The sequence below is a fragment of the Loxodonta africana genome, chromosome 2, assembly GCF_030014295.1.
Source record: "Loxodonta africana isolate mLoxAfr1 chromosome 2, mLoxAfr1.hap2, whole genome shotgun sequence".
In the NCBI taxonomy this organism is placed as follows: domain Eukaryota; kingdom Metazoa; phylum Chordata; class Mammalia; order Proboscidea; family Elephantidae; genus Loxodonta; species Loxodonta africana.
Window position 1 is genome coordinate 74,550,472 of NC_087343.1, and position 12,430 is coordinate 74,562,901.

The following is a 12,430-nucleotide window of genomic DNA, read 5'->3' on the forward strand; positions in this document are numbered from 1 at the left end:
CCGCCGACCACTGGTTACTTGGCCTTCTGTGACATGCTTCCATTGCGGGGTCCGAGACGGGAGCACAATTCGGGTTCGCACTTCGGGTCAGGCAGTGCGCTGGAAGTCTAAGTCACCCGCTCTTTTGGCGGCCCCCGCCTTTCGGGTCGCGTCGCGGAAGCGCCGGCCGGTCTGGAAGGTCCCCGGGAGGCGGGACCTCCAAGAGGCTCGGTGCTGAGCCGGGGTCGAGCTGGGTGGCTACCCTTCCACCTGGAGCAGAGCCTGGGCTCTTCCGCTCCTCTCTGCCCACGAGGGGATGCAGCTCCCAGAAAGTAAGGCCACCGCGGCTGCGGCTCTGATGTATATGTCCTAGAGACCCCAGGCCGTCTCTGCCTTCACGCCTTCCCGGCTCCCGTCACCCCTTCTGACCTGCCCATCTCGTCTGGGAATCAGAGGGGTGGGGGGTGCAGAGTCGTGGCCTGGAACCGGGAAACTGGAGCTTATCCTGGCTTGCCGCTCATTAACAGCGCTACGTTGGACGAGTGTTTGAGCTTAGGGTCTGATAGGAATGTTGTTGAAGGTCTTTTCCACCTTTGACATCTCATTACAGGAATCTGTCATCATCGGGGGCAGTTACGTGCCTTTCGAAGGTGGTAACTGCCTTCTTTTCAAAGAGCGTCTTGGGTCTTGACTGCAACAAGTCTGTACCTTTTAAGCAGACATGCCAACGACATTTACTAACATGGGTGTTTTTTCTGCTTCTCTACCGTTTTGAAGCTACAGGACTAAAAACCTCTCTGTGAACAATTTTTGTTTTCTAGTGTGTTGGAGAATTTACACATAAGCTACGTTTGCCTCCGAACTATAAAAAAAAAAAAGTCCAATACAGGTTCCAATTTATAGGTTTGTTAACCTTAAACCACTTTTTTACTAGCTAACTTAAAATTGGTGAATTCACTAGTTTGCCTAGACATTGAATCCTGAATATTGAAAATTAAGTGTTGCCAAAAAATTTGTTAGTAACATGTTCAAGTAAGGAAAGCAGTTAAACAGTTTTGCAATAAGGCTTAAATTCTTCATCCAAAGCAAGTGATAAATCTGAATTCATTTTTTGATGATTTTTTTGCAATTTAGGAAATAAAAAACTAATTAAATTCGAGATGAGAAAAAATTTAATTGTTAGTATAAAAACTGCCCAAGATGAATGTCTGATTTTTCTTAATGACAAAAGGTAGGTACACAAATATGTGTTTTTTCTGTTTTCTCTAATAGATTTTTGAGTTTGTATAAAAAACTTTCCATTTATAATACCAAAAATGGGTTAATTGTCACAGTTATAGTTACTAAACATAAAACTTATATTTTAGTGTTTTGATTTCTTCCTTCACCTGTGTTTATTCTTTCACTAATTCTTGAGCCTTAACTTTATTGCGTTGTCGATTATATTGGTATTTAGCAATTACTATAACTAATATGAGGATTATTTTTTTCTTCCCCCCAGTTGAATTGTTTTTTAACATACTACAAATTATATGCTATGGATGGGAGCTATCAAAGTTTATAATGTCAAAAACTTTTCTTAGAGCAAAGCTATCTTCCACAAAGGTAAGGCACTAAAATAACCATGTAATAATTGCCCCAAAAGAATTAGAATTTTTTGAGTATGCTCTTAATGACTTATCACTGCTATCAAAATTATAGTTCCCAGTATTTGTGGTGTTAAAAAAAACCTAGTTATAAGTTGTGAAACAACTGTACAGTAAAAGCACAACCTTAATTTTAAAAAAGTTTTACAATCTCAGTCGCAAAGAAAAGGCTGTAAACTGTCGAATAAAACCTATGAGTTATACTTGGTGCTACAGCTTAACCACAGGCCCTTTCTCTTAGAAATCATGTGGTACAGTTTACATCAAGTCAGGCAGTAGGGTCAGTGGGATGGGATGGGCATCAGGTGGTGTCATGCTCATGAAAGGTGTCCATTTCCCTAGCGATGGTTCTAATTTTCTCTGATCTTAAGTAAATTATTTAACTTTGCTGGTTTTTTTTTTTTTCTGTAAGTGGGAGTCCACATTTTTGTAAAGGATAAAAATATAAAATGTATAAGTAATATGCAGAAATTATTAGAAAAACCTTTTTAATATTCCTAAAAATTTTTAGGTTAAAATTGCTTAATTCAGCGTTTTTCTGTGTACACTTAACAAAGGATTTTAAAGAAAAGGAAATAATGGAGGTAAATGTAAAGAGGTCAACAGATTGTATAGGCCAGAAGAACATGAATAGAACGCACTGATTTTCCTGCTCCGTTTTCCCAGTACTTTTTTTCTAAGGTGTTTCTGAAGAACAAATCTCATCCTCCCTGAAATGTCTGGCTCACTTTTATAAAATATTAGTTTCTTCATACATTGGAGGAAAATATAATCAAGACATAATTATAGACTTATCCATAGCATTAGGATGCGTAGCCTGTATTTTCACAGTCTTAAAGTTGATATGGATTATTTGAATATATGAAAGGGTCCTTAGTTTGTGAATGTATTAATCAGGCCCAGGTTAAGACACTATTTCGTTTCCATATTATTACTGTTATTATTTTGCTTCATTTTTTTGTTGACAATTTTAATATTTGTATTTCAGTCTTATAAGTTTTTTTTTAAAAATCAGCCTATTATTATCTGAGAGGATTACAATTAATAATAAGAATTAAGTTTGTATTCTTTACTCTTTGTGTGGGATCCACCTTACTGTGGACCAGTATACAGTTGTACATTTGTACTTACTGTGAAGTACAAAACTAATATATGTAGAGCCAGTTTTAATTAAAGAACTAATTTGTACAATTTTTATTTTAAATGTTACAAACATGAATATTTTGTTTCTAAAGTTCAGTTACTTGAGGGATAGATGGGGAAAATGTGATGGTATTTACATGGCTTCTTGTTTTTCAGGTAGTAGACTGGGTAGACCCATCATTTGATGAGTTTCCAGAAAATAGAAGCATCTCTACTACTCTTACTGCCTCATCATTATGTGTGAATAACTCAAGTCACAGAAGAAAAAATGTGCCTTCCACATTAGAAAATAGCAGATTTCCAGCTAGAAAAAGAGGAAAGCTATCTTCCTTAGAACAGATTTGTGGTCTAGAAAATTCAAAGAAATATCTCCCTGAAAATGAACCATGGGTGGATAAATACAAGCCAGAAACTCAGGTACTACATAGCATGCAAACATGTCTATGGAACTTAATTTCTAGGCCAATCAGGGTAGATGGAAAGGAGAGAGATATATATTTTTAGATTATTACTTTTAAAATTTTTCATTCTGTGTAAATTAGAATAAAACAATAATTTCTAGAATTTTTTTTCATGTTCCAAGGTTCAGGTTTTCTCAACACTTACTCTGAAGTGGTACTACTGGTTATTTTTCTTAGATTTAATTTAACTCCAACCTAGATTTTATCTGTTTGTTTGTTTATTTTTGGTAAATGCAATACTTTCCAGTTCCCTTCTAAAATGTATTTCTGGAATTTAAAAAAAATTTGTAAATTGCTAATTTGTCCAGAGTTGCCATATAATGGTGTCAGTGTAAAGAACAGAGTTCCTCTATGATAATATAAAAGATTGTAATGAAAAAGGACCTTTTTTTAATTAGAATATGTCATGTTACTTGTTTGCTATTTTTTTCACTAGAAATATTGGTTTAGATTAATCTGTGCTAATGCATCAAAAATCCTTGAATTAAAATGTTTTGTCTTTAAACTAAAAATTTTTATCTTAGCATGAACTTGCTGTGCATAAAAAGAAAATAGAAGAAGTTGAAACCTGGTTAAAAGCCCAAGTCTTAGAAAGGCAGCCAAAACAGGTAATTAAAGAAGAAATGTGTTTAAAAGTGTTTGACATCAACTGCTTCTTTTCATGTAAAGACTTACAGACTTTGAGTTTTCCCTTTTGCTTCTACCTCTTTTTCCGTCTTACCTTCTGTTGTCAGCATAACGCACAGTAAGCTATTTACGGTTCTAGTATATTTATCACAGAAGCAAGCAGGCAAATTATATGTTAGTTTTTATACTAAAGATAGCCTAAAACAGTCATTATTCATTTTAGGCTGATGTTTTTTGTTTCACTTCCTAATTCCACAGTGACCTTTGCTTCCCCGCCCCCCCGCCCCGCCATTTCTCTCTTTAATTTTTTGCTTTGAAACTTTTCAGACATACATTGAAGTATATCAAGAAATAGCAGTAATTACTACTGAGTTATATAGGTAGGTCCAATGGACCAGTCATTTCTTAGACAAATAAAATTGGTGGTACTAATGTGTAAAATCATGGTTAAGTGCTACGGCTGCTAACCAAAGGGTCAGCAGTTCGAATCCTCCAGGCGCTCCTTGGAAACTCTGTGGGGCAATTCTGCTCTGTCCTATAGGGTCGCTATGAGTCGGAATTGACTCGACGGCACTGAGTACTGGGGGTTAATGTGTGGGAAAAAAAAATATATATATATATATATACACACACACACACACACAAGAGAATACATAGCATAGCCTCCACCCACAACTAGATGGTGCCTGGCTACTACCACTGACTGCTCAGTCAGGGATCACAGTACAAGGTCCTGGACAGAGCTGGAGAAAAATGTAGAACAAAATTCTAATTCACAATAAAAGACCAGACTTACTGGTCTGACTGACAGACACTCGAGAAACCCCGAGAGTATGGCCCTCGGACATCCTTTTACCTCAGTACTGAAGTCATTCATGAGATTCATCCTTCAGCCAAAGATTAAGCAGGCCTTTTTTTTTTTTTATATATAAAATGACACACATAGTTTAACCATGCATATGAGACTAAATGGGCACACCAGCACAGCGGCAAGGATGAGAAGGCAGGAGGGGGCAGGAAAGCTGGATGAATGGAAATCAGGAACCCAGGGTCAAGAACGGGAGAGTATTGCTACATCACGGGGTTAGCAACCAGTGTCACAAATGGTATGTGTATTAATTGTTTAATGGGAAACTAATTTGCTCCATAAACTTTCACCTAAAGCACAATTTAAAAAAAAAAATTAGAATAGCAAGTGAATATTCATATATCCATCATTTTCCCCTCTAAGTATTTTAAGTAAATTATAAAAGGTAGCACGGGACAGGGTAACATTTCCTTCTATTACATATGCGATTGCATGAGCTGAAGCCAACTCAACTGCAACTAACAACAATAGACATGATTTTGTCAGTCAGGTTTTTGGATAAATTTTTTTTTAAGGGCATTTTCCTAATTAAATATACATACTATAGTCTAACAAAGTTAACTAATTTCCTGATGTTACATAGTCAATTCATATTTCTCCAGTTGTCTACAAAATGTCTTTTAGAGCTGGTTTGTTCAAGGACCATACATTGCATTTGATTGTTATGTCTCTTAGGTTTTTTTCAATCTAGAACAGCCCCCTTCCTCCTCCTCAGTGTCCCCAAGACATTGAAGAGACCAGACCAGTTGGAAGTTTTACATTCTGCATTCGTCTGGTTATTTCCTCCTGATGATGATTAACTTGTTCTACCCTGCATTTCAAGATTCAGTTTGGACATTTTGCCAGAATATTTCACAGATCATCCTTTATATTTTAGATTGCATCATATCAGAAAGTATGTCTGATTCTCCTGCTATCTTTGATGTTAAGTTTGTTACTAGGTTAAGGAGGTGATAGTCAAAAATCTTGATTGTAAAGCAACTTTACCTTGCAACTGGCACATAACCTGTAAGAGATACTTTGGCATCATGGTGGCGTCCAGTGCCCCAGCAACCTTTCATCTACGAGCTTTTGTGTCTTTTTTTTTTTAATCATTCAATTTTTTTTTTTTTTAATCGTACTTTAGATGAAGGCTTACAGAACAAACTAGGTTCTCATTAAACAGGTAGTACACGTGCTGTTTTGTGACATTGGTTACCAACCCCATGACATGTCATTGCTTCTTTCTTAACCTTGGGTTCCCTGTTACCAGCTTTTCTGTCCCCTCGTGCCTTGTAGTTCTTGCCCCTGGGCTGGTATGCCCCTTTAGTCTCATTTTGTTTTATGGGCCTGTTTAATCTTTGGTTTAGCGTCCGTTTTTGATCCTTGCTGGAAGCATTTATTTCATTAGGGTTGTGAAATGATGGTTTTCTAATTCTCTTATTTCTACAGTTAATAACTGGCATTTTTCTTTGAAGAAAAATTTCCAACTAGAAAGGCAGGATAATTTTTAAGCCTCTCCCTTTAATTTTCAACTCTAAGATGAAAGAGTTGGTATTTTAGTTGTCTCTAATGGTAGCAGATCTTTCTTCCTGGAATCCAAGTCCTTTTTGCCTGGCCTATGAGTTCAACCCTTTGTTTTAGGGTTAAGGTAATGTATTCAAGATAGACTTCCAATAGCATTAGCATTTGTGTTTGCAATGTCAAAACCACACAAGCAGATCCCATCCTCGTCACCAGTTGTATCAAGCCAGTCCAGGGAGGCTGAGATCAATCACTTCTGACACCAATGCGTGGTGAATAATAAAGCTCACTTCACATGGCAACCAAGTTCTGTAGAAATCCCAAGTTTCCTTACCCTGGTTGCTCCACATCCCAGCTGCGAGCACAGCCCTTTCTCTCTCATCCGTTTTCACCCAGGGCTAGGTCAGCGGCTACTGGCACCTTTTTTGTTTCTTAGGTTTGATGATCTGTTGGAACAACTCACAAACTCCAGGGAAGGGCTCCACTGAGCCTTCATCTTCCAAAGCCTTTATTGACCTCACTGCCTCGTGCCTCCTGAGGCTTAGTCAACATCAGGCCCCCAGGTGGTCCCTCTTGGTCTGGTCACCTCCAACTTATTGGCCGCACGTGTGGTCCAGCTCCCAGGAATCATGACCAAAGGCTGTCTCTCTTTGAGTATAGATTCTTGGGTAGTTTTCTTGATGGCACCTCTTACATCCAAGCCATTTCTGATTGATTTGTTTTTGGTCAGCTCGACTAATAATTTATAATTTCCAGTGTCTGTTGTGTTCTCCCCCTTAGCAGTACTCTCTTATTATAAACAGTATCATGTCTTAAATCTCTATATATGCTACTGTTGTTATTTTACCAGTTGGATATACTTAGGTATATGTGTACATAGATACTGGGGAAAGCATTTTTTCAACAATGTTAAAAGCATCTTCCCCCTAAAGAGATGGACTTTAATCAGTCATATATTCTTTATTTTATGAACTTTTCAACAATGTGAGTAATTACAAGATCCCCTGTGTCAAAAACACACACATTTAACTCAATAACGTGAGGAAAATACATGGCTGCCTGTACTAGAGCTTCGTCTTTTATAAAACTGATCTATCTGAAAGTACTATACAACACTGGAAGCCAGAAGCAGTTCCAGCACCTACAACAGCCGAAGAAGACACAGAATGCTGATGTTTACTTTTCTGTTCCCTGTAGCAGTAGCACCAACAGTTACATTGGCTTTAAATGGAGGGAACAATTTTATTGATAGCTCTATCAGTAGAAAGAATAAGACCATAGATTTTTCTGCTTACTTGCGTGTGCAGTTGTGCTTTCTCTCTACCTTCTTTATTCCCAAAAGGATTTAAATGTGCCTTATAAAAGCACATGCAGTATGTATATATTTTTTAAAATCAGGAAACCCAGAGCAAAAAGAAAAAAGGGTAGGAAAAATGCAATAATACAATAAAGCATGGTGATTTTGGTATTGTGCATGCTGGGAAATCTCATACACTTGCTAAAGAACATTAAACTTTTTTTTGGTACTTTAGGTGAATATTTACAGCTCCAGTTAATTTCTTATACAAAAATTTATGCATATACTGTTATGTGATATTAGTTGCAGTCTCTATAATGTGACAGCACACTCCCCCTTTCCACTCCGGTTTTTCTTGTGTCCAACCAGTTCCTAACCCTTCCTGCCTTCTCATCCTGACTCCAGACAGGAGCCATCCATTTGGTCTTGTGTATCTGCATAAACTAAGAAGCATATACTTTATGAATATTATTTTATGTTCTATAGTCCAGTCTAATCTTTGTCTGAAGAGTAGGCTTTAAAAATGGTTTTAGTCTGGGTTGACAGAGCGTCCTGGGGCCATGGCTTCGAGGGTTCTTCCAGTCTTAGTCAGACCATTAAGTCTGGTCTTTTTTACATGAATTTGAGTTCTGCTCCACACCTTCCTCCCGCTCCGTCAAGGACTATCTGTTGTGTTCCCTGTCAGGGTGGTCCTTGATGATAGCTAGGCACCATCTAGTTCTTTCTGGTCTCAGGCTGATGGAATCCACGGTTTATGTGGCCCTTTTGTCTCTTGAGCTCATGAGAGCCCACCGTTGAACATAGGAAATCTTTGCCATATATTTAAGTTTTACATCGGGACCAATTGATGCATCATAGATGGCTACTCGCAGAACATTAAACTTTTAATTCTCAACTTTCTAGTGGCTGACACAAAAAGAATTAGTTGGTTTCATGAGTCTTGGTGACTATAAAAAAAAAATAGTAGAAGCATAACTGTTCCTAAAACTTAAGAGAAATTTCTCTTTTGCTGCCACTAAAATGTGAATATCGTTCTTGACAATATCTTTTGGCATGTCTTATATAATGCTTTTCTCAGCTGAGCCTTTGACAGCGGTTGTGTGGCCTTGTGATTGATACAAGTACATGAAGTACAGATAGTATCTCTTATAAGAACCTGAAGTACAGATAGTCTGTGTCAAACTTTCCAGCCTGTGTGCCCTAAGATGTTGGTGCACTTAGCCCTCAGAGTGGCCAGGCGAATATGATCACTTTCTATGTGTGCTGTGATTCCAAAAAGTTCAGAAAGCAGCAATATGTTGGGAATTAAATGTAAATTCATATGCTTTAATAGTTAGCTAAAGGGCCTGAGGTAAGAATAACATCATTTTATAAAAGTTGAGACTGTTGAGGACAAGTGTCTGAAAGATCACCAGCCTTTAAGTGGACAGGGTCAAGATGTCCTTTAGTAATTGAATCAGTTCCAAACAATGAATAAGTGATCAATCAGGGCACCATGACAGTGGCCAAAGTGATTTTTGACCTGGAAAGTGTTAAAAGCCATTACCACCAGTTGCATACCTTGACCATTAAAAAAATTCTTAGTAATGGTTTAATGAAAGATTAAGCAGTGTAACATCCTGGTAAATGTAGTAAGATAACTCAATCACAAAGTTTCCCCCCAGACAACTGAAGATGACTTTTGGGGTAAGATGGTAAGATATAAGTCAGATATCCATTGTGATGCAACCACCAATGTTGATGTCTTTGGTTTTACAGTATTGTTTTGAAGCCTTTCTTTCTAGCAGTTTGGGGCCACTCTTAGATTGTTACAGTATATCTGCATATAGCAGAATGCTTTGCTTTCTTTTTTTTTTTTTTTTTAAACCATGTATTTCCATAGTTTATTCTTTTTGTTTTTTTTTTAATTGTGCTTTAGGTGAAAGCTTACAGCGCAAATTAGTTTCTCATTCAAAAATTTAAACACAAACTGTTCTGTAACATTGGTTGCAGTCCCGGCGATGTGTGTCAGTACCCTCCTCTTCTCCACTCTGGGTTCCCCATATCCATTCGTCCATTTTTCCTATCTCTTCCTGCTGTCTCATCTTTGATTTGGGCAGGTGTTGCCTATTTGGTCTCGTATACATGATTGAACTAAGAAGCGCATTCCTCGTGTGTGTTAGTTTTATACAGCTGTCTAATCTTTGGCTGAAGGGTGAACTTTGGGAGTGACTTTAGTTCTGAGTTAAAAGAGTGTCCAGGGGATGTGATGTCGGGTTCCTCCAGTCTCTGTCAGACCGGTAAGTCTGGTCTTTTTTTGTGTGAATTTGAATTTTGTTCTACATTTTTCTCCTGCTTCGTCCAGGACCCTGTATTGTCATCCCCATCAGAGCAGTTGGTGATAGTAGCTAGGTATCATGTAGTTGTTTTGGGCCGAGGTTAGTGGAGGCTGTGGTACTTGTGGTCCATTAGTCCTTTGTACTAATATTTTTCCTTGTCTTTGGTTTTCTTCATTCTCCTTTGATCTGGACAGGATGGGACCAGTACATATATCTTAGATAGCTGCTTGCAAGCTTTTAAGACCCCAGACAGTACTCACCAAAGTGGGATGTAGAACATTTTCCTTACGAACTGTATTATGCCAGTTGACCTAGATGTCCCCTGAGACCACGGTCCCCAGTCCGCAACCCCAGTAACTTGGTCTCTTAGGGTGTTTAGATAATGTCTATGAAACAGCGATGACTTTGCCTGGGTTAGGTTGTGCTACCTTCCCCTATATTGTGTACTGTCTTTTCGTTCACCAATATTAACACTGATCTACCATCTAGTTAGTGATTCTCCCTCCCCAAACCTCTCCTCCCTCATAACTATCAAAGATTATTTCTTTCTGTGTGTAAACCTTTTCTTGAGTTTTTATAATAGTGGTCTCATACGGTATTTGTCTTTTGGTGATTGACTTATGTCATTCAGAATAATGCCCTCCAGGTTCATCCGTGTTGTGAGCTGTCTCACGGATTCATCATTATTCTTTATCATTGTATTATATTCCATTGTGTGTATGTACCATAATTTGTTTATCCGTTCATCTGTTGTTGAACATTTAGGTTGTTTCATTTTTTTGTGATTTGCTTTCTGATCTCAGTAGCAGGAAGGCATTTATAGTGGTCAACCAAAGGATGATAAAAAACAGAAGTATACTGTTCTCTATCTCACTGAAAACTTTTACCAGGCCTGACAAGATTTCCACAACCCCGATTCTTGTAGTTTTATAATCCACTGATAATAAGTGGTCTGTTTCTAATTTATATACCTTACTCCATTTATTCATTTGTTTGTTCAAGCAGGGAGCATTTAGTAAGCACTTAACCCTGGCCCAGCACCATGTTAGGCACTGGGCATACAACTTTGAGTTTAACACATTTCTCTGCAATGTAAAATAGCCATGCCTTTAAAGCTTACCAGCCCTGCTTGTTATTGATCATCTAAAATAAATGCCCGGACTTGAAATATACCAAAATAAAACTGGCATATATATATGAGAGAGACATACACATGCATTTAGTAACTTTATTAAGACATACGCCACGTATCATGAAAGTCACACGTTGAAAGTGTATAATCCAGTCATTTTTAGTATATTCACAGAGTTATATAACCATCACCAATCTAATTTTAGAGTATTTCTGTCACCCCAAAAGGAAACCCCATACCCATTAACAAGGAGCCCTGGTGGTACATGGTTAAGTGCTTGGCTGTTAACCAAAAGGTCAGTAGTTCAAACCCACCCAGTGGCTCCACGGGAGAAAAGCCCTAGTGATCTGCTCCTGTAAAGGTTACAGCCTAGGAAACTGGATGGGGCAGTCCTACTTTGTTCTGTAGGGTCACAATGAGTCAGAATCAACTTGGTGACACACAGCAACAACCATGCATTAGCAGTCACTCATGCCCCTGACCCCACCAACCACTGTTTACTTTTGGTTGCTATAGATTTGCCTAGTCTGGACATTTCATATAAATGGAATCATACAATATGGGGTCCCTTTTGTCTGTCTTCCATTTAGATTAATGTTTTCAAAGTTCATCCATGTCGTAGCATGTATCATTACTTCATTCTTTTTTATGGCAGAATAATATTCCATTGTATGGGTATACCACATTTTATTTATGCATTCATCAGTTGGTGGACATTTGGTGTCTCCACTCTTCCACTAGTATGAATAATGCTATGAACTTTCATGTAGAAGTTTTTGTGTGGAGATATGTTTCATTTCTCTTGGGTATATACTGAGTAGGGGAATGCTGGATTCTATGGTAACTCCATGTTTGACTTTTTGAGGAACTAGCAAACTGTTTTCCAAAGTGCGTGCAGCATTTTTATATTCCTACCAGCAGTACACGACGGTTCTAATTTCTCCACATCCTGGCTAACACTTGTTATTGGCAAGCATATGTGTGTGTATACATATATATATAATTTTTAATAGCTTTATGAGCTCTAATTCGCATACCATACCATACCATTCCATTTGAAGTGTACAGTTCATTGGCTTTTAGTGTATTCAGAGAGTTGTACAGCCATCACCACAGTCAATTTTAAAACATTTTCATTATTCAGAAATATTAACTCAAATGTTTAAATGGTATTTTTGATAAGCACATAAAAAGTGGAACTGTCTTCTGAGTTCAAGTACATAGGTCCTTATCTACACTAGTTAATAAATGTAAACAAATGGGCAAGGATTAGAGCCCAGCGCTGAACGTAGGAAATCTTTGCCATATATTTTATTTAAGTCTTACATCAGATCAAATATATGAGGGAAAGTTATTGGGAACTCACAACCTCTAGGGCCTTTCTAGTCTCCGGTAAATATGTTACTAAATATACATTTCTTAAAGAATGTGAATTCAAATTGAGGTATTCTCATAA

General features: G+C 37.8%; 1 protein-coding gene across 5 annotated transcripts in view; it reads left to right on the top strand.

Moving 5' to 3' along the window:
- The first annotated feature begins 5 nt into the window (after positions 1–5).
- Positions 6–12,430, top strand: part of RAD17 (RAD17 checkpoint clamp loader component) — a 47,562-nt gene continuing 35,137 nt past the window's right edge. Inside the window, exons 1-5 of one of the 5 annotated variants that reach the window (XM_064272866.1) lie at positions 6–311; positions 1,114–1,210; positions 1,481–1,584; positions 2,925–3,185; positions 3,754–3,837. In XM_064272866.1, the coding sequence (XP_064128936.1) occupies positions 1,201–1,210; positions 1,481–1,584; positions 2,925–3,185; positions 3,754–3,837 (459 nt within the window). In that variant the 5' untranslated portion in view covers positions 6–311; positions 1,114–1,200. The other 4 variants (XM_003407942.4, XM_023545526.2, XM_064272872.1 and 1 more) reach the window with 4 other exon arrangements.